At 42.3% G+C, this 23546-nt stretch overlaps 1 protein-coding gene across 2 annotated transcripts; it reads right to left on the bottom strand.

Annotated features, from left to right (window-relative positions):
- Positions 1-5211: 5211 nt before the first annotated feature.
- On the bottom strand, positions 5212-23262 carry pof1b (POF1B actin binding protein). 2 transcript variants are annotated; one of them, XM_035527345.2, is made up of 13 exons: positions 22786-23262; positions 22363-22434; positions 15148-15359; positions 14406-14439; positions 14066-14146; positions 13768-13860; positions 11465-11578; positions 10131-10283; positions 9687-9806; positions 9256-9384; positions 8692-8762; positions 8361-8475; positions 5212-7286 (listed from the first exon to the last, which is right to left on the bottom strand). In XM_035527345.2, the coding sequence occupies exons 1-13, from the start codon at positions 23143-23145 to the stop codon at positions 7266-7268; spliced, it is 1575 nt and encodes a 524-aa protein (XP_035383238.1). In that variant the 5' UTR covers positions 23146-23262; the 3' UTR covers positions 5212-7265. The 2 variants fall into 2 exon arrangements, with proteins under 2 accessions (XP_035383238.1, XP_035383239.1); XM_035527346.2 differs by having other exon boundaries at positions 5212-7243.
- Between the last annotated feature and the right edge of the window lie 284 nt (positions 23263-23546).

Here is a 23546-nt window from a genome sequence, read left to right as displayed (position 1 = left end):
CGTGAAAGAGGAGTTCGGCTCCTGAAACGTAGGCCCCTGCACATCAGGCTCATCTGGAATCAAGAAACTTCACAGATCAGACTCATCTAGAATTGACAAACTTCAGATCAAGCTAATTTGGAATCAAGAGACTTCAGAAGTATCTCATCTAGAAATTAGATACTTCCCAACTAGCTAATCTCAAAAAAAAAGAAAGAAAAAGAAATCTACTTAATCTACAATTAAAAAAAAAAACTTAAAAAATATTGCATCAACCTAATTTAGAATTAAGAAGCTTCACATCTAGCTAGATATATGTATCCCATAAGATGTCAATTATTTTGCCATTTTCCGCTTTACTTGGCCTGTATATACAGTACGTGCATGTATAACACAATTAAATGCTTGTACTTGCCTTTCACTGCACGCACACACGTGTGTGTGTGTGTGCTTGTCAGGATGCACACATCATCTCTCTAGTGTAAATCATGTGTTCCATGTTTTGTTTCCTTCGTTTGCCCACCATGGTGTCTCCATTCTATTTAATTCATTGTATGTGTTTGGCACTGTGTGGCCAATTGCGTGCATTCTCTCTCTGCCTCTCCGTCTGCTTCCTCCTCGTTCGCTCCCATATTCTGACCCAAGCGGCGACATGCAGGCTAGCCGGACTGAACCCAAAGTTTTGTCTCTCTCGCCCCTCCCTCCCCCCATTTCTTGCTAATGTCAGTCTCTCTCTGTGTTGTTCAAAGCACAGCGTGCAACAGATGCATGCCATGTGCGCTTGTATTGACTGCTTTGCAACATCCCCCCCCCCCCCCAAGGGCCCAGACGTCCATCGCCTGAGCCCCTGCTTTCACGAATCTCACTGGCAGAGCAGGGGGCAGTGGGTGTAGGGTGGGTGTGGGGTGGCTTGGAGCAGGATCGATGTTAAATGGCCTGGTTAATAACCGGCACACAGCCGACAAAGTCATTTGTCTCTGCCGGCGCTGTGTAGCCTGCGTGTGCATGTGGGCGTATGTAAAGAACCCACCATATTTTCAGTAAGCATGTTTGAGACTTTTAAAAGAGGAAAGCAATGAGATAAGGATAATAATGTTTATGATTATTGTTATGAATATTTATGATAGCAGTGGTGTGATGAATAAAGAATTGGTATTTTGACTGTAATGGAATGCATGTGTGTTTGGGTATGTCCACTGATGATACAGATAGTGCGAGCATGACCTCATGTGCAAGTCAACCACCTTCATAGAATGTGAAAGTTTAAGAGAAAGAGAGACTGCACTCTTGCATTACAAAACATTTCTCACGTGCAGTTATTTCTCCTCAGTACAGTTTCTAAAAAACTGTAGTGTCTAAGAACTGTAGTAAGAAATGGCCTCTGCTTGATTCCTAGAAGGAATCACTGCCTCAGAACACCACATACTCAGGACAACTTACTCCTCTGAGCAGTCACTCCTCCAAACAAGCAGTCGAGCTCTCCCTTATCTTCTCCCTCTGTACAACTGAGCTGCATAAACACCACCATCTGTGTCTGATCAGAATTAACGCCAGCCCCCCTCATTTGGAGCTTCTCTCTCTTTTGCTCTCCTCCCCCTATTCACCCTCCTACTGCCTGGCCCTTAACATGGGGCTACTTACATATCACCAGCCATAGATTACAATTTGCAAAACATAAATATCCTCCAACACACTCTCTCCCACACACACACACACACACACACACACACACTCACAATCAACTCCCACCTGTATCATGCACACACAAAGAAGGATGGCTATACACCAAATCCACATATGTGCAAACACAGCCTCTCACCCCCAAAACCTTCACACCCTGGTATAATTGTTGCTGATAATTTAGGGGCAAAGGATCCGTGTTCCATTAAGTGAGCAGACGAGTTGATTGGCCGGGCCCCTGGCCCCTCGGAATAGCTGGCCTGGACGCTGGCCAGCTGTTCATTTCCTGCTGGCCTGAGAGCCTCCAGCCGCTCCCACTGCAAATGCACTTCCTGACTATGTATAAAATTTTTATTAATGGCCAGGAGTGCATCAGCAAGAACCCTGAGGAGGAAGGAGAGTTAGAGAGGGAGAGGGAGAGAGAGAGAGAGAGAGAGAGAGAGAGAGAGAGAGAGAGAGAGAGATGAAGTCAGGGGACAGACAGCGTCTGGAATGATTGAGTCCTGATAGACAGAGAGAATGAGACACACAGAGAAAGACCAACAGAGAGATGGAATGAGATCAAGTAAGTGAGTGAGAGCGAGGTAGAGGGTCATTGAAAGAGAGAGAGAGAGAGAGAGAGAGAGAGAGAGAGAGAGAGAGAGAGAGAGAGAGAGAAAACATGCCCTTTAAAGCATGTCTTTAAAACAGAGCAGACCCGGTCATACATCTCTTTTCTTTATCACACAATCAGATAAGGTGGTAAAGGAGGAAGAGATGGTGTGATAAAGCAAACAGCTGAGAGGTGGAGTAAGGACTAGAGGGAGGACCTGAAGACATCAACATTTCCACTAGCACTCATAAAGCCTAAACACCGAAGAGTCTGCACTCCTGTCAGTCCATCGCAGTTCTGGTGAGTGGATGGACCAGACCAAACAGATCAGGAGGAGATACCAGAAAACAAACGAGATAAGATTAGTCGTCTTACCCACTTGAGAGGTCAAAGGGTGACATGGGGTTGAAAAAAACAGAAGAAGATTGACACATGGGAAATGTCAAACTCAGCCCCCCCCCCCCCCCCCTGTCAAACTTGAGACTGACAGACAGGCAGGTTCTTTTAGAAACTCAGAGGAGGAGAAGGAAAGTGGGAGGGGCAAAAGTGCCTAAGAGAGGGGTGGGAGAGAAAGTCAGCCAATGGTGAGGAGGTCATGCTTGCGAGGGCATACTTGGCTCTTACTGGTGATAGAGGGGTCTTGATGTCAGAAGTATGTGTGTGCATGTGTGTGTCCAGCAGGGAGCTCCAGCGACCCTCAACAGGGGCCCTAGTTATAGGGGTAAAGGGGTCGACAGGGGCCACAGAGCAGGGGGGCCCCAGCTCTACTCCAAATTCCACTGCTGGGGGGGGTAACACGCGCCACACAGCTCTTATCCTCTCCCATCTCCCCCTCCCAGAGAAACTAGCTTTTTCTTTCTTTCCATTTCAGATTTTGGCAATGCTGTGTGCAACAGGTCAATCAAAACGGGCCCGATGCTCGTCCCACCCCGAGCCAAACATTGCATGATGGTAAAGCCGGAGCCGGAGCCATGTGGTCTAACAAGATAGACATACACTGACGTGATGATGGAACCTGATGTAGGTGATCCGATCATTCCGCTCTGAGAGGAAGCCGTGGGTGTTCTGCTGACATGATATGCGATTATGAATATTAATTATTGAAGTGCTGCGTGAGGAGTGGGGAAATATGAACCTGGACAGACAGCACTTCTGCAAGACCACTCTCTCCCATCTTCCCTCCCTCTCTCTCGAAGACAACACCTAGTGAGCAAAAGCTGACTCAAAGCTTTAACATGGTCAGAAACCTCCTCTATGTCCACCACAAAGTTAAGTATCAGATGATGAAAGTGAGGAAGACCATGAGTCATTTGCACGTTCTGTTTTATGCAAAGTGCAGAAATATAGCTGAGCAATCTGTTTAGTTGAAGCAGGGGGAGAAAAAACGACAAACTTTGGTCCCTGAAGCTTCTGTCCAGCTAGACTGCATGTAGTCCCATGAATCAATATTAGTGGGAAATGGGAAAAACAGCCAGAGAGAGAGAGAGAGAGAGAGAGAGAGAGAGAGAGAGAGAGAGAGAGAGAGAGAGAAATAGTAAGCAGACGATTCCTGACACACAGGCACAAACAGACACAACTAAATAAATACAGTGGAGACACGGTGGTGGAAAAGAGGGAGGAAAAAAACATGGGACACATGATTTACACAGGAGAGAGGTCTTGTGGATCCTAATGCACACACACACATGATGCAGCATGTGGATGTGTGCGTACACACTTACAGAGCACCCAAGCATGAGCGCAATAGAAAGCTCGACTGAGTGGATCACTACCCGTCAGCGTGCAGAAAGGTTCAGAAATAAAATAACTTTGACTTCCTCGCAAGAAAGTGTGTTCATGAGGAATAAGTGGGTACAACACGACACTTGTGATGGAATAGTATGACAATAATGGGAGCAAGTGAACACGAGTGAGAGAAGAGAGAGGAAGAAAGAAAAGGAGAGAGAGAGAGAGAGAGCACGCAGTGTCTGTAAACCCAATATCCTCTGTGGCCCCAGGGGCAGGGAGTGCATGGCCAGTGCAGGAAGAGAGAGGCTGCATTATCCACATCAAAGCCCTGAATTATCAACCATAATCAATGCCTTCCCATTACTAAGCCTGCTCGCCTCTCAGCTCCACTCATACACTGCTCTCCCATAGCCCAGTACAGACACAGACACACACAGAGAGAGAGAGAGAGAGAGAGAGGGAGAGAGAGAAACTTTGACTAAGCAAACTTGAGCCCTCTAATATTTTTTGCATCAGAAGGGACGAGGGATATAGTGATGGGTGGTGTTGGCACCGGTTCTAGGGCTTGTTGAATTACAGTGGATTTACAGCTTCAAATCAAAAACAGGAGCACTCCATATCATTTGTTTTGGTCGGTTGTTTATAAATTATTTTTGAACGCAGCAGAGGTTAAGTGTCATTCTGAAAAATTGTTCCTTAAATTAAAAATAAATCCAAAATTACTGCAGTGCACTACTTTAATTAATAAACTTAATCTAATAAACTTGCTTAAGTAATAAAACTCTCTTTGCCACTGAAACCTTCCTGCGTATGAATTACCAAAGCTTCACTGATGTGTTTAACTTCACTGCCGCATGACACATGAGCTGTTGAGTCTAGAGGGGAGTGGATGGGTGGCAGACTGACCCAGAGCTGTGAATGAATCAAAATGGTGGCCAACCATACATGCCTTGCCAGTTATAATGACCTCATTCATGCAGATAGAAAGACTGCTCACTCATTGTCCTGTACTATAGATGTATAAGGGTGTGTCGCCCCCTGGTGGTTAACTTCTGTATCAGGCCCCTTTAGATTGGGCCCATAGCGATGTGTAGCATACAGATAATGAACATGGTGGAAGTCAACCTCAAACCAGCGAACAAGTTATTGTGAGAGAAAATTTTCTGAACACAGCTCCGATTCAACTCATTCCAAATCGAATATTTTCCAATAAAAATAGACAAAATTATTAGTTTATGTATGCCCAAGTACTATTTATTTTGAATACACACACACACAACAAAAAATAAAATAAAACAAATACACTTTCATACATTAAAGACATGCAGTGGATGTTTATTTGTGGTTGTGAATTGCAAAATGTCAATATATTAATGAATATTAATAAATCAGGTTCATGTTGCTCAGAATCATATCAGTGATGATCTCTGTGAAAATGGGGTTGTCGCAATAGAGTGCTATAAGATAGGAGGAAGTGGTCATTGGAAGTCCAGTGATGCTGTTTTTTCTGCCTTCACAGCAGGACCTAACAAGAAAAGGTGCTTATAAACTCAAACACAGAGGAACAATTCGATAGGCACCTTCCCACACAGCAGTATCTCCAGACCAATAGCGACACCGCCATTCAAAACTGTCCTCTTGCAGCTGTTTCAGTGGCTGCCATGAGAGTGCTTTTCACCCTGTGTAAAAGTTGTATTGGTTCCAGCGTATTTAATGAATCCCACAAAAAACCCCACAGAAATTCATTGGAATTGGTACAAAAGGCTTTGGAGCTGCTAAAAGAGGCCATTTCACACAGCCACGTCCAAACGCTGTACTTAACATTACACATCATTTAAAAGTTAACAGCTGCTTTCAGATGTTTTGTTCTGACGGTTCCTGATTCGGGATTTAACTAACGGAATGGTTAGCAACGCGCACTAGCTGCCAACTTTTATTGCTCAGATTATTTTGACTGAACCAAATATTTCTCTCAGTTAAATATAATACGGAAATTGTTTTTAAAAAAAGATTAGATGGCAATCAGTAATTTCAGCATGCAAAACGCTAAAAAACAAACCAAAAAAACCCCAACTTACTTTTGTTATTGTTTAGTACACCAGCATTTTCCTTAACCCAATTTTCTAGCTTGCTGCATTTCTATAATCAATTCATTGCCACATGCAATTTTAACCACCATAAAAAAAATAATAAATTAAAAAAACAACATTTCTGTTGGTACATGGTATTATTTCCCACCACCAGTTTACATAGCCCTATATCTGTGTCCCATTTAACATTGTTTTCTAGGACAGAGAAGGATGAAATAAAATACATCATAACCAGAAACACAGCACGTTACCATAAATGATACAGGAAAGTAGCTGAGACTGATAACTAAGTCATACAGCCTTTGCATCGCATAATATCTCCAAAGCAAAGATACAGATAACATCTCGATACAGTGCTTATTGCCCTTGCTTACATACATGCTTACAAGCAGTGCCGACCAGAGGCTGGTAGGGTTGTGGTGGCTCGAAGCAAGAAGAGGACTGCCAATCGCTTGCAGTGCCCTACGCACGACATCGTCTCCAACCCTTAGTGGGAATGCTAGCTGAGCATGCTAAGTTAGCTTGGCTTTACTGGAGCTGGTGAACGTGTAGGTACGTTCCTAAGTCCAGTGTGGTTTGGTAGTGTTGCAAGCTGCCAAATGAGTTTGAATTTGCTGTTGAACATGCTTTGGACATTCACACCAATGAGCTGCAGTTTTTAAGCACCTCCACTCCCACAATACCATAGTGTTCATAATCTCCGGCTGAGACCACCACCACTCTATGAAGCCCTGGAGCAAGGGGGAGTGGGGGAGAGCATGCAAAGGGGAGCAGGGGGAGCATGCAGGAGAGAGAGAGAGAGAGAGAGGGGGGGGGGGGGGAGAGAGAGAGAGAAAGAGAGGGGGGGAGAGAGAGAGAGGGGGGAGAGGGAGCGAGAGAGAGAGAGAGAGAGAGAGAGAGAGAGAGAGAGAAAGAGAGGGGGGAGGGAGAGAGAGAGGGGGGAGAGGGAGAGAGAGAAAGAGAGGAGGGAGGGAGAGAGAGAGGGGGAGAGGGAGAGAGAGAGAGAAAGAGAGGGGGGGAGGGAGAGAGAGAGGGGGGGAAGAAAAGAGGAGAAAAGGAGCAGTTAGAAAGAGTGGGTAGGAGGGAAAGAGAGAGAGAAGAAGGGAGGATTATGAAGAGGAGAGCTGATCAAACAGGCACTGGTGCAAATTCTGGATCTTCTGCATGTTCATTCCTGTCAGAGAGAAGCATTTTCTTTAGGGCGTGGTAATGATTTCCTGGCCAAAACAGAACAAAACACAGTGTTCATGACAGGCTCAATTAACAAACATTTTACAAGTGTTGTCACAGTCTTCAAAAACTCTGTGAGTTGTAGGGTCTATTTGCTCTGACCCAAAACAGTCATGTTGCTGAACTCTTTGAAAAAACTGGTTTAGTATAGAAAAGTATAGACCTATATACCATTCTTAAAAACGGTGAGAAATATTTTCAAAGTGCACCTGACACCAAGCCTTTATGCAAATGTTAGGAACGCTTTGCTTGAGTGTCAGAACATGCCTGCAGTGACCTGGAGGAATTTGTGTTACGTGACATGTGGGTTTTAACAGGTTGTGTGCAATTAATATGTCACATTCAAAAGTAACTACAACTGAGTATGACAACTCTCTAGCTTTCCATGGGTTGTTGAGTTTGGCCCCATGTGTTGATTAAAGTGACATTTTGCTGCATTGAGCAAATCTGTTTTATTGCACTGTGTTACAGTCCTTGTCACATGCACACTGGGAAGGACTTTCGCTCAATGCCATCATGCAGTTTTGGCCTAGTGTGGGCCATATAGTCATAATTGGAGCAGTAATTACAGCAGTTTGAAATCGTACCGGTAGAATCAGCAATAAAATGTCCCTTATGTCATTCTAATCCTGCTATTTGTAATGGTTAGCTGCGAAGAACAAGTAATCATCTAGTGATGTAAGAAAGCATACCCATGGATAAAGAGGCAGGGTTTTTTATAGCTACCCCAGGTGCTGCCAAAATAAACAAACAAATAAAACTGAAATATGAATCTACGTTTAAAGACAAGCCAAGTTTAAACTGAGTCTCACTATATTATTATCAAGACTGCAGCTAAAGACAGCACTTCCTGTTAGGCAAGACGCCAGCCCTATGTAATCAACATGACCATGCTGCAGTCACTGTAGTGAGGTAGTCTACACTACCTTGCTACTGAACACTCTACTCACAGTGACACTGCAGGGTCACTGTCTACACTAGCTGTCTACTAAACACACTGCAGGGTCACTGTCTACACTAGCTGTCTACTGAACACACTGTAGGGTCACTGTCTACACTACCTCTTTGATCATCTCTCCCGTCCTCTCGATGATGATGGTCTTGGCCTCCTTGACGGGTGATGTGGCCTGGTAATCATCACTCAGCAGGCCCAGTATAGGGTACTGGTTCCTGTATCTGAAGCATTAAGGAGGAAAGCAGAGTTTAGATAACCATGTTTGCTTCAACAGCTTTGCGCGTGCTAAAATTTTAGAAACAGTCGTAGTATTCAAAACACACACAAACAATCCACTCATTTCCATGTGTGGTGATGACACACACACACACACACACGCACATGCACAGACGTACATGCACACACACGCACACACACGCGCGCACACATTCAGTCACCTCTTGGTGATAACAGTTTTGGTGACATTCTTGGACACATCACTCCTGTCGTGCTGGAGCCGTCTGAGATCCTGGGGGTACATGCCAGGGGTAAAAACTCAGAAGCCAGACGAAGGGGAGAACTCTCAGCTGGCAGAAAGGTAAGAGCTCTCAATCAAACTGACATAAAAATTAACCCCCAAGAAAACCAAGATATGCAAGTGGAAATGAAACTGCTATAATCTCCCAAGTGTTTTTTTCCCCATAGGAAATCCCTATAATAAAATCCTCCAAGTACCCGGAATAACAGTGTAGGCGATGAGCCGCGAGCTCTTTCAGTGTGGCACGTGCTGAGTTGGCACAGGGAGTACTACCTAGCTAATATGCAAAAACAACATAATTGGAAGGCCTGCTTCTTGTGACAGCTCCACAACTCATCCTCAAAAGAATGAAGGTGTAAAGCTATGAAGTATAAAAGCTTCAGCAAAAAAACTTGACGTGGCTGGGTTTGCTTTGGCCATATGGACAATGAAACCAAAAGACAGGCTCACTGTGTGTGTGTGTCTGTGTGAGAGAGAGAGAAACCTCTTCCTGGCGTCTAATGACAGACTCGCGCTGCTCCAGTTTGCTCAGTAGCTCTGTGATCTTCAGCTGCAGGCTCCTATCGTTGGAGTGCTCACTGTAGCGCTCCGTCTGGATCTTTGTCACCTGAGACTGTCTCACACACACCCACACACAAATACAGAAAGACAGACAGAAGGTTGGAACCTAAACTTTTCCTGAGACACAATTAGCTGTGACTCAGCTCTAAATGAACACAAAACCTCCTACACTAATCAGTATTATAAACTCTGGGTCCAATTCATAACCATGTAAAACTGCAAAATGTGAAATTCTAGTTTGTCTCTTTTAAAACACTGCGAACCAAACCTATTTTCCAGCCTCTGTATATAATCAGAATGAAAAGGATCCCAGAGGAAAGACGGCTCTAAGATACGGCAGCTGGAGCTCCTCACCCGCATGGTCTGCAGCTCTTTGTCCTTCTCCTCTCTCAGTGCGCTCAACATCTGCTCGTAATGCTTAGTCATCTCCTGCATCTTGGTGCTTACAGTGGAGGTGCTGCACTGGCCTTGTAGCTGAAACATACATAGGGACACGGGCACTAAAGACACTCCCGAAAGCGGTGCTCTAGCAGTGTGCACACAGAGCACAGAGTGGCATTTAAAACTGTGGAGGACATTTCTATGCCTTTACAAAAATAGACACTAAGAAAATAGGCAGAAATGAAGGCACAGCAATGGTGTATGATTGACGGGGCTTGGCGTTTGAGTATGCCACGCCTATCATGGCAGAGGACAACCCCTGAGGACCTGCTCCCTGGAGGCAGAAGTGGCCCCCAGAGGCCCCAGACAGAGAGGCAGAGGTGGCCCCCATAGGCCCTGGACAGAGAGGAAGCCCACCTTCCTACGGAGCAGCTCGAGCTCCTGCTCCAGGGCAAGCTTGGTGCCCTCCAGCTCCTTGATACGGAAGTCCCTGCTGGAGTCTGTGCTCTGGCAGCTCAGCAGCTTGCTCTCCATAGAGCGCTGGGCCAAGCTGCTCTCTTTCAGGGAGGTCTGAGACAGGGGAGAGAGAGTGAGAGGCACATAAGCTGTCGTACACGAGTGCGCATTTATTATGATCCAACATGCCTTTAACATGCCGATGATGGCTCCTTCAGCCTCTTTAGATGCACAAATTTGCAAGGCAGCTAAGGTGTGTTTGGATAGATGGTTGTGCGAATATCAGGACATCTTTGAAGAGTAATGTGTCAGTGATGCCTTTGAATGGGAACACACAGCTGTAACTCAGTGGCATTGATACAAAAAGGATACATTTACTGTTCTATTCTGGCAGGGTACTGTATAAGAATGTGTACTGTATAGGTTTTCCTTAATAGTATATGACGTTTCAAATACTTTGAAATATGTCAGTATATAAATAATGCATTACATGAAGTACATGTCCCTCACAAATCAATCCCAAGTAGAATTAACTATATTATTAATCTGTTAAAAGTTCAGCATTCACTTGACTACTAAAGAATTTCACAATTTCCCATAAAACATAAACATAGTATTAAACAATTAAATATTAAAAAGTAAATAATATTTACACAGACTGAAGACCCATCTATTCATGGAATATTTAAACAACAACTGGCGCTGCTCCTATATTGCCTCACTAATTTAGTACTTAATGTAGGGTATCGTTTATTACAGATGTTATCTAACAAACTCTTGTACTTATTGTTTATTACACTGATCATTCTTTAAAATAGACCTTATGTATTTTGTACTTCTAGAATACTACTGAAATACAGGGATCACTGCTGATGCCTAGATCATTGGTATATTGGACTCTAACCTACTGTACTGGCTAGGATGTAAGTATGAGTAAATGACTAGAAAGCACTTATGAAAGTCGTTCTAGATAAAGCGTCGGCTAAATGCTGTAAAAGTAAATACATGCACATTGAATATAAAAGTAAATATATACATTATGTATTGACGATTCATAATTCACAAAGCAACAAATGCAATTACATAACTGCATCAAAAGCAAACGTGATAAAATGACACATTGCAGTTATGCTCTTTTAATGTTAGTGGACAAAAACCTCAAAAGGTTACTAGTAACGTACAAAGAAAGCAAACTACAAACACCTGGTGATCACGATGCAGCGCGTGTACGCTGCTGCTCTGAGGTAAACCTTAGCTCCTGCACGCATGCAGGCTGTAGCTCTGGCGCCCCCTACCTGCAGCTGCCTGTTGTTCTCCCGCACGGCGTCCAGCAGCCGGTCATACTGCAGCGCCTGGTCGGCCTTAAAGCTCAGGTCCCGCTCCAGGTGTTCTTTCTCACTCTCCAAGCGCTGCATGTGCACACACAAGCAAACAGCACTTTAATGCTGTCTTATGCTCTAATAGGTGGGCAGCCAATGTTATATTTCTTAGTGTAAATTGCATTAAAATCTAAGTGATACAGAACCAGTTGCGGTTTGCGTTTAAACATACGTACTTGTCACGAACGCTTGTCATTAGGACACATGAACACGTATCATTTTTATATTAACGGCCAAGAGTTATGAGGCGGGGGGGGGGGGGGGGGGGCATAAAGTTTTACAAGGAATCTGTGGGCGGTGACTAAATAGACGGCTGAGAAACAAACCCGCCTACGCAGACATCAGGAAGAGGGAACTAAACTGACCGTTTTTTGAAACCAAACCCAGATTATACAGAGCGGACTCCGTAATACTTCTTACCTATTTAGACTGCAAGCTGGTTAAATGTTGTTCATTGTTATTCATTTGTTTTCAGACATGTTTAATTGAGAAATAAAAAAGGTTTTTGAACAAAGACGATCAGCGAGTTCACTGGTAGGATCTCCTACAGCAGAAACGTTTCAAACTGTTGAAGACTTTTAAATGCTGCGTTGCAACTGGCAATTGTGGAACCATATGATAGTTTCATTGACTGAAAAACATTTATATAGTAAGCAATGTCCAAAATATAATTTTTTTGTAGCACATTGTTATGCTGAATGAGTGTATGTTTGTATGCGCAAATATAACTCCATATATAAACAAACCACAGACAGGATGAATGGACAGCAGATCAAAGGTCAGAGCAAGCAGTGAACTACATGGAGGAAAAAATGGAAACGGGGAACTTCATGTCTAGACTTCATGTCTGTAAAGATAAAATCATGAAAAGATTGAAATATTTTGATATAAAATTCAAAGAAGCACATTGTGGGTGTTTAGAATTGTCCCAATTATTATAGATCATTAAAAAGTTCATGTTATGTAATTTGCTTTGTTTGGTCTATTTTTTTGGACCCTGAAGTGTAGTTACACCTCACCTCAGATATTGTGTAATACAGGATAAGATGTTAATAAATGTGATTGTAAGGGTGCTTGTAAAGATCATAATATACACGACTCTGGACCTGTGCTTTTAAAGATCATAATACACAAGGATTACTCTGGACCTCAGTGCTTTTAAAGATCATAATGCACAAGGATTACTCTGGACCTCAGTGCTTTTAAAGATCATAATACACAAGGATTACTCTGGACCACAGTGCTTTTAAAGATCATAATACACAAGGATTACTCTGGACCTCAGTGCTTGCCCCAGATGTTTTCTCCTAAGCCCCAGATGTTTTTAAATCTTAGAAATGCCCCTGCAGTGTATCTGAGAAACTGAAATAGTAAATACATAACTTAACTTATTTACTCACTGCTCTTTCCCATATATATATGTCTTCACAAATGAGCAAAGATTATTAATTTTTATGAACATGGCTGTCTTAGCGCAAGCAAGGTAACATTTTTTAGACAACTTCAAAAACAAGTATACCATAAAACTTTTGGAAAACTGACAGAAGAAATTCAACCTGGGTCATATGCAGACACACACACACACACACACACACACACACACACGCACGCACGCACGCACGCACGCACACACGCACGCACGCACACACGCACGCACACACGCACGCACACACGCACGCACACACGCACGCACACACGCACACAATGAAAACCTCAGGTATCCAGTAGATAACAATAGAAACTGCTGTATCAAGACCACAGATAATATGGGAAATGCACTTTCTCGGGTAGTTTCTTGCAACATGAATTACTACAGTGTAGACACAGTACTGTGTATGAGGATATGTGATTGTGTTGACCTCGGACCAGTACTGCGGTTAAAGCAGTTATATTTAACATAATAATATATAATGATATTGATATCAATGTTATCAAATATATCATTGGATGTCAAGATATAAAATCTAAAGTTCATGACAGGAAAACAATTATTACGTTTAGTTTGCCAGATTGGTTTTAATTACCTGCTGGTTACCTTGGGCCTACATTTTAATTACTGCTCTTGGGATATAAACCAACATACTGGCCTGCAGGGCCCGAAACACTGAAACTGTTAAATCTGCAGGGTGTTTTTGCAATAACTAGAACTAAATGTTAGATGTTGAGTGTTAGGTGGTTTAGTGATTATGACAGCAGCAGGACAGAGGGGGCGCGCTCACCCTCAGGTCTTCCTGCAGGTGTACCAGCTCTTCTCTCAGGCTACTAAAGGTGGTAAGGAGGAGAAGCATGGTCTTTTCAGCAGTCATGCGTGTCTGGAGGAAGAGAGTTAGAGAGAAAAAAAGGTGATACAGCGAGAGAAAGAGGGAGTGAAACTATCAAGATGAAACAAACCGTTAATGTTACTCTACAGGAAATTAAAGGTGGAGCTGACTGATGAAAGGGTGGGGTTGGAAAGGAGTATTGGCCTTTTGCACCAATGCACAGCCTGACAGGGTCTGATCACTCACTCACACACACCTGTAGAAGGTAGCGTATCTGCTGCTTGGTCAGTTCTGACAAGCCTTTAGGAATGAGGGCCTCTATATCATCTTTCTCCACCTATTCCAAGAACAACACACACACAAAAAAAAAAAACACATATGCTCACACCCTCCATTTATGGAATTCTTTCCCTGGCACAACTTCAGTCTTCAGAACAGCAACTAATAGCTTTACATAGACTTTTTTTTTGCTGTCAAATTGTGCTGCTTATGAACTTCAGCTGTCTCCCAGGTGAATGACTAATATCGAGGACCTCAGCAAGCCCCAATACATGCCCTTGAGGTGTAATAGGTGTAATTGGTGAACCACTCCCTACCTTGTAATCAATGGTGGGATCCAGCAGGTGCTTTCTGAGGGACAGGACAAGACAGAGCATGAGAAGCAAGTATACAACCAGTGCTAAACAAACTCACAAAGGCAGCCAGTGAGAAAACCACTGCACAGTCTGTCAGGGATTGTGTTTGCTTTGTGAATCACTGACCATCTTATAACGTTTTTGGGAAGAGGGAGAGTTTTTGGGTGTTGCAAATGCTCCAATTGGTTTCTTAAGTATCTCAAAAGGTGTGGCTTTTTACAAATGAATATACTGTCTGTATTATATTCCTTTAGATGAAATAGATTAGATTTCCTTAGCTAATCGGATTAACAGTACCTGTGATTGAGATGCTAAGAACTATGCATTTCCTCAGGGATTCTGACATTCAGGTGTCAGGGACTAATTGGTTTTATCACCTGATCTCAAATCTTTAACAAAGAATGAAGACCTGGTCTATTAGAGCTTTCTAAACGGGTATATTGCAGCATGTCGCGTCATAAAGCTTGCATTTAGTACATAATGCAAGAAATGCATTGCACTTAATTCTGATCTACCCAGTATCACTGGCTCTTTTTGTTTCTGAAAGGAACTTTCTGCACAAGTGTTCCCTCAATTCGTTTGTGCTTACATACCATCAACACATGCGTGTATAACTCAGACAGAACATAACAGGAACACCCTGTGAACATTTAGCTACCGGCCGAGGTCTCTGCCCGACAGGCGCTCTGTCGTGCGCCCCTACCGTCCGCGGATCTTGGCCACGTGTTCGGAGATGTAGCCATGGATGTCGCAGTTCTTGCGGTACACCTCAGCGAGGAGCTCGCCGAAGAAGCGCGTGTCGAGCTGGGCCTGCGGTTCGCTCTGCTGTAGCAACTCGGACCTCACACGGTTCGCCACTTCCACGTGTGACACTTCGTGCACGCTGCTACTGTTGCTGCTGTGGATGACCTCGTGCTGGACAACAAGAGAGTGGAATGAGAAGGCGCCATGGAGCCACGGACCAGAATGCTTCCGTAGCTACAGACACTGTGGGCGTCTAATCCCGACATGTATGCACTGAAAAAACTTAACAAAAGAAATTGCTGGAGCATTAACATTCAAGAGCCAACGTATCCTAACAAGCAATGGCATTAAGCTCATCACTATGTTTCACGTGAAGAAAAACGGGGCCACAGAACTGGTCTTATTTCAGTCTCTACATCTTTACCCGAAACAGTACAGAAAATGTTTAAAAATAAATCACACAGTTTTTGTTGAGGAATATAACTGGAGCAGAACGTTTTGTAAAGGTGGCTATCGTCAGCAGTCTTGTGGGCAGTTCAGGCTTGATGGTCTAAACAACCATGTCTTGCGTTTACACAAAAACACAACAAGCAAATTTTAGGCTGCTCAGTCGTACAGGCCGGGACTTTTAAATGTCTGTTATTTAATATACTATGCATGTTGATCACAGACTAGGAGTCTTTCCACCATCAATCATTTCAGTTGTCTCTCTCATTAAAACACTCTTCTTTAATCACGTACCACTAAACCTATAAAAGATTAATCAATTTAGGACCAACGAAATTATTGGGGGGGGGGGGGGGGTGCATACTAAAAACACAGCCCAAAAGGTGAAAGTACGGTGAAGCTGATTTAGGTACAAGAATACGTCAAAACCGCTATCTTAACACAACTAGGGGTTGGCGTCACACACAAAACTAAGGGCGATTATTTCTATCTGCTCAGCTCCGCGCTACTAATGGCTAGGGCGTGGCAGAAGCAGTCAGACCGGATTCCACGGGGCTGTGCGAATGAAGCAGTTTCACCCAGCGACTGAACTCAGCGACAGGTATCAAAGGACCAACGCCTCCAATGCGGACTTGCTCAAGGGCTGTACGACTTGTCTGTGATCAGACTATAATCCCATCATGGTGGCAAAGCTAAGATAAGATATCGCTTTTAAATTGGATACATTCGCCAAAGCAGCGCGCTGCGACGCACGGGTAAAGGCTTAACACCCCAATGCACGAGCGTTCTGCCCCCCATATTAGACGATAACGGCGTTGAGTTTGAGTAAACGCTTTCGCATACCAAACAAGCGGATAGTATTCAAAAATAAAGGCGGCCTAGAAACAGAAACGACGCCTTAAAACTGGCAACCTGAGAAATTTAAATAAAACATAGAGAAGGAATATGTATGTAAATCAGCGATACCATATCAGGTCCAGCTTGATATAAAAGGAAGACAAAGAAATACCTAAAGTAATAAAATAGATAATGTGCAAAAAGCGTAGAAGCGCACAAAGCTTAAGATGATCAGGTTTGGTGGCTCTGTGTTTGAAATGTGAGCAAAATCATTTTAAGTTACTACATTTTGAGTTTAGTTAAAAGTTTGGTAGTTCCGTTTTATATGGACCTGACAACAGCAGAAATCCATAAAGTTTTAATTGACAGTTTGGCCTTTCTAGCTTACTAGTTAGAATCTTAAGTGTCATAGTAAAAATGGCAGGACGGTTATTTTTTCCAAGCCAACTCCCTCTCAGTTTGTCATCACCCCTCTACCTGCAACAATGCTGTGCTTTATTGCTTTATCAAACCTGTAAAGTATTACATGGCAATCAACAGTGAGCATTGTTCACTTTCTCAGCACCAGCCTATTCCCCTGTAAAATCTGGGTGTGGAATAGAAACAGGTGTTTCCCAGGAGGGGTGTGTTAAGAGAACATTCCCCACATTCCGCAACAGAAAGAAAACTATTGGCAGCAGGTTGTGTGGATTTAGTCTTGATCATGTGCCTAAACTGGTTTCATCACAGCAATAGACAAAGCCAAGATATAAACAGAGATGTTTTTGGAGGGTGACAGCGAAGGGCTGCATTAAATGCTGAGTATGCTTAGAAAAAGACAGCGGCTCCTCCATCTCAGAGTCGGTAAATCATTCATTCATCACATGCACTTTGGACATTCGCTCCACCCCTCCATCTTTTGAATCAGAGCACAGCCCTTCAAAAGCTATACTGTAAGTTTTTTTTTTTAAAGTATGTGCACATGCATCTCCAGACTAACCTCCCCTGCACTGCAAGACTCAGCTTGTGTTAAATGGTTTGGAAAAAGTCAGAGTCAACACACCTGAAAGGATAATTACCCAAACTGTTCATGCATATTTTGCTCAGTAATGACTTTACAGTACTCAGTACAAAAGTAGTATCTGCCCCTCTGTGCTAATAGCTGGGGCTCCATCTTCACCTTTGTATTTGTTCTGTGCACTACTACTGTGCTTAGGAATCATTGCTTTTCTTGGCCAGAACTGCTGATTAAAATTACTGCAAGCAAACAGGAGGAGGCAACACAGCCATTGTTAGGTTGTGCAAATTTCAGACTACAGGTCATCGAGGAATAACTACATGTGCCAGACAGTTACTGCACTTTAACCAGCTTGCCTTGTGCAGTGTGCATACTTAGTGCATCTTGTGCGCTAACCTACTAGTTGTTTTATTTTTTCTTCACATTCATTGGAGCCAGACAGCAGCATCTTTCCATGCAGCTACTGAGATACAGAACATAAAACTCTTGCCATGTCCATCTGCCCAATTTGTAGGAAGGAACAAAATGATCCAGGCCCAACTTGGATCCGGGCCCAGAAAAAAAATATCATGACTATTCTTTTGAATAATATAAAGAGACAATGTATACATGTATACATGATCACTAGGCTGGAGCACTGGCCAGAGTGCTTTTCTGTGTCAACAGACCAGGCAGAAATAGGTCAGTGAGTGGGCCCAGTGCATCTCAGTTACAAGGCAAGAATAAAAGGGCCATTACTGTTGACTGCACTGAATGGAGGGGACAAACTGGAGGCAGAGAGCTAATTTTTCACACTGTAACACTATAGTGCCAACACTATAGTGCCTCTTTCACAACAAGACCAACTTTTACCCTTAAAAGGAATTTAAGGAACCAGAACCCTAAATTCCAAAACCCTTGGTTTAAAACCAAAACTACCCTCTTATTAGAATGATAAATATCCTATAGTTAAATTACATAAGCTTGTCAATGATCTCCTTCTTTCTTGATTAACACTATTCTGAGTGTTGTTTTCATCTAAAACTGGCCACAGACAAAAACCTCATGACAGTGTGAAATTCCAAATAAAAGTCTACTTAGTTATACTCAGACTAACTATTGTCACCATATTTAAGCTGAAAGGTTCCAAGGTGCCTTTCATATCTTTAACAGTGACCTCCATGAGTCAGAAAAGAATAACTGTATGAAGCAGAAATACCAATGGCTCTAGACTAATATTATTGATATGGAAGGCTGCAAAATGCAAATGATTTATTGCATGCTGTAAACAATTCAGATTTATTGAAGACTTGATCTGATGTCTGTTTTGGTCCAATAAAAGTAACCAGTTTCACTTAAAATAATGCCTGATCACACTGATCTTGAACCATGTCTCTTCAAGGCATCAAGGGTTCAGCAATGTGCTTTTATGTTGCAAGCTGTAACTTAAATTGGTAATTACAATATAGTAATTTGCCCCTGTTGTGCAGCCCTGCATATGCAAGAACTACAAACTGCTGACAGCCACAGGTTTGGGCTTTGCCATCTATGTTCTAAAATGAGGACTCTCTTCATTTACAAGGGAAATAACAGCTGCTCACACTCGACCTGGACTTAGCTGCAGGTGAATTAGCATCATCATAAATATTTCAAATCATGCCATACCAAAGTCTAGCAAACAGACTTTTCTCATTCCATACTAGGGCTAATAAATGTTTTTGACCTTGTTGGATCATTCATCACAACACCAATGGAACACTCATTAAGTATCTCTGAGAATGGTCTTGATCACAACTTTAAGAAAGCTCCAATATACAAATGTCTTTTTTTATAAATGGCTAATATATTGATTAAGACTAAGAAATTAAATATTTGGCAGTCCTTCACAGAAGAGCAGTGCAATTACAGAAAACACCCACTCATGAAAGTCCATATTAGCAGTTGGTTAAATCTAGCAGTATTCTGGGCATTTTACTGTACCTAGTTATCCAGACCATCCAGAATAATGATCAGGCATAAATGTCAATGCAAAAACTTCCATGATCATGTAAAAATCACATTTTAAAATGTATCGTGTATAACATCACACATGCCCATTAACTGAACTGCAGATCAACTTTATGTTTAAGTCAAGCCAGAAAAGTTCACCAAGAGGCCTCCAATTAGGCAGTGTGTATGAGAGGAATGTAACACAAATGTGTCTGCACTTGGCGTATCAGAATGTCCCCCTGCAGCGAGACGAGGAGCTGGGTTGTTCTGTTTGATATTCCACCTGCAGGTGTATAATTGAAACCCCTCCAGTTCTCCCAATTCTGGCATTTGATTAATCTGACAACACCTGCTATGGCCTCCTCCAAAAGCACAAATGAACTTGAGGTTCATTTGAAATGAACCAGTAAGCTCACCACAGTAAAAAAAATAAATAAATAAAAATTAAAAAAATAAAAATCTGAATAGCATTAGCTAATTTATTAGGATTAAATTAGTTTATTAGCACCTGTATTGTCTTATTTGCTACTAAATGACCTAAAATCTGCTACTGCATATGAGGTTCTGTGAATGCAGGTGGGACCATCAACAGGTACAGTTTTATAAAAACCATTTCCTGCAGATGCTGTGACATCACATTACAATTAAGGTTTATTGCATCACCCTGGTCCCCATAAAATCCAGTTATGCGCAGCTGCTTGCACTCACACAGATCACTTCATGCTTGCTTCTCAAATATCACTGTGGTCCTACCACAATAACCAAACAGCAAAATATATGAGCACTTAATGATGCTCATAAGTACTGAGTAGCATGTAATTATAGTTATTTAAACACAGATTACTTTTAATCTCTTCTGCGTTTACATTATGCTAGAAAGTTACTCATACAGCTAATGTTCGGAATACTATTGCAATACACAAATACACATGCATGTACCATGCACTGAACATCAAAAGACAGCCTGGCTGAGTGCTTCCAAACGGTGTCATTTTACTCTTTACTGTGTCCAGCATGTGGGATGAGAGAGCCAATGTATTCCATGTTGCTTGAGGAAAAATAAAGCTCCCTCAATAGCCAGTCCAAAAAGACACTCATGTGAGAGGAACAGCGTAGAGCTGTCCCCCACACCTGCCCCAGCCTGTCTAAGTATTATGCCACAAGATGATTATCATCAGGGATTTACAGTGTTTGTAAAGTAAATTACAATCTGCTTACAAATCTGGTTTTAACCTATTCACCTCTGTAACACAAGTGAATAATAAACATAGCAGTATGTCAGTGCTTCATGTGGGAGGAAGCAGCCTTTAAGAATTGATGCATCACCCATTTGAAACAATGGGTGGTTCTAAACATAGTTTCTGGAGGTCCAAATTACAAAGGGTGCAACTAATTAAATATCTAATCTCTTAATGCACAGAGCAGGTTGTCACCTATCTTTTGACCAGTAATAAACTAACAAATGAGGTAGAGCCATAAGTTGTTTATCCTCTTTATGCATCATGAGAGAAGGTACGGTGTTTGTGCTAACATTTAGATTCCATGAGTACACCTCACTTTTACAGTCAGAGCACCTTTTAGGCCTGAGGAGAAGAGTGTCCATGAGATTATTAGCCATCGGCAACCATGAAGCAATCTGATCTTCATAGCACAGTACATTTAACATGTCTGTGCATAGCTCTAGTGAGTTGAGGCACTTGAAGGACAAGTGGATAGTTAAGGGAAAGTGGGATAGCAACCCAAGATCTTGTGTTTGTCCTGCCAGGTTACTGCCTGTCATAAGATTAGGGTTCAGTGGAAATTCAGTGGGAACTGGCAAAAACTAAATAACAAAGAGCTATCAGGCTTGTTAGGAAAACCCTGACTATAATGAATCTCCATATGGATCGCATTACTGTAAACCACCTAAAGTTCTGCAGCATCAAAACTGTTTGTGTGGTGTTCACACATCACTAATGGCAAACAGATCATTACTGTGGAAAGGGCTCAATCTACGCTAAGCACTGACCAATTAAGTTTAATTAATATTAAATGCTTCATGTATACTGCCTACAGTGGTTTCTGCCAGACACAAGCTCACTGATCTGACACACTACCTGTCAAAAGGTGTTTGCACACACCTGTATTTTACTACAATGAAATAATGCAGTGACATAACACATGATTATGTTGTGTTAAACAAATATTATGATAGAAGTAGCCACACTCTACTTTGAAAACAACTTTGCATGCTCTTGGTGTCACGAGGCAGCCTACAATGCTTTTCTATCAGTATTAAGGAAATTTTCAAATATGTCTAAAGTTCTGAATGAAAACCTTATTATATATATATATATATATATATATATATATATATATATATATATATATATATATATATATATACACACACACACAGAATGTGAGTGTGTTAATCCTTAAACATTATACATCAACTTATTTTCATAATTTGTCGTCAAGTCTAAAGCAATCTACTTCCAAGGTAGAGATTAGAAATTCCAACTAGCCTTTCATATTCCATTCTTTTTAGGACCCAGCAGTAAGTTTATTACAAACCAAGTTCACAAAGGGTGTTCCCACACCATTTTATGTGGGAATGAAAGAGTCTATTCCTTTAGTGTGACACACCCTCAACAGACCCTGCAGGTACAGGTCTGTTGCTCTACACCTCCAAATCATAAACTCCACCAATACACACTCAAAGTCACACTGTGACTAAAGTTTGCTCATAAAACCCAGTTGATAATCCAGTGGTACTATGATCAGCAAAAGGAAATAGGCACAGAGCGCAGGAATTTGAATAGAAAGAGGAAGGCAACTGCAAATACACATAAATCTATTACATACATAAGTATTTCTGTGATATTTGGCTAAACTAGGTGAACATGTTTGAGGCTGACAAAGTGATGGTAGACAAAAACCTACCTCGGGGGGCTCAGGGCTCTTTGCAGGACTTGGCGTTGGCCAGAACACTGATGAGGTTTTGTCACTGCTATTCTAAATGCAACAGGAAGCACTAGTATATTAACATCATTTGTCATGCAGTAGAATATGTATAATACAGACTTCATAACCCATTAAAACAGCTTTTAAAGACCACTGTGGTTGTGAAATTGTTCACAAAAAAATACTAGTGTCTACCAACTGCCTGCAAAAACTGACATTTTTTGGAATGTCTTGTAGTTTGTTTAAACTTGAATGAGTTAAAAGAAGTTCACATAACTGTGATGGCCACCGGGACACTATAGGCCCGTCTAAATTCCCCTTAATACAATATTCACATTTATAGCAATCTGAACTAAGATAATGTAGAAAGTTAAAAAGGTTAACAAATAGATTAAATCTCACCTGTTGTAGGCTACTGTCCACTTCCTCTGTGCTGGTGATGCTGACGTGTTTGAGGTTTTGCAGATAGACAGGGGATACCACCCGTGGCGCTTGATTGACTAGGACATAGGACTCCGTTGCATTCTGAACAGGAACCAGGTAACGCACGTTTCCCTGAAGTATGGTCCCATCGACGGCGCCGTTAACGTACTGCACAGGTGACAACGGGGCTCCCGCGACGTTAACGGCGCTAAGTTTGCGTAAGGTCGCTCCTCCATTAATTCCGAATTGGGTCGGCGACACCACGGTCGTCATACCAGGTTCTGAAGATACGCTTACGGTTCTAAGAGTAGACGTACTATACGCCGCAGGAATGGCCATTTTCAGTGTAGATTAAATCCAGAAATTGAGATTTAAAAACCTCACTACTCATATAGAAATGAACCTCAGAAAAGCAGTGAAGACAAGAGGCTCCTTTCTGTTCAACTGCGAAGCTTGCAGAACTTCCCCCTGTAGATACGTCTTTGTGGGCGGGGCCTAGAAGGACACACCTTTTTCTTTTCAGTCCTCACGGAACTATACCTGAACGCAGGCGGTCCCAAAAGGGCCAGAGTTGAAAGCGGTAATTTATCGCGAAACTTATTTGCATGTCTAGACTGGGGCAGTTTGATGCTTTACAGTCATACAATCCAACTATATTAAATTTCTCGAGAAGGGGAAAAAAAACCCGATGTTCAGCAGCAGCTGGTTTTGCAGTGAACGTTCGTTGTTAAGCGATAACC

Source organism: Electrophorus electricus, chromosome 8, assembly GCF_041902795.1.
Source record: "Electrophorus electricus isolate QZ-2024a chromosome 8, ASM4190279v1, whole genome shotgun sequence".
NCBI classification, from domain to species: domain Eukaryota; kingdom Metazoa; phylum Chordata; class Actinopteri; order Gymnotiformes; family Gymnotidae; genus Electrophorus; species Electrophorus electricus.
Note: the sequence above shows the minus strand (reverse complement) of the source record. Positions and strands in the feature narration are given on the sequence as shown.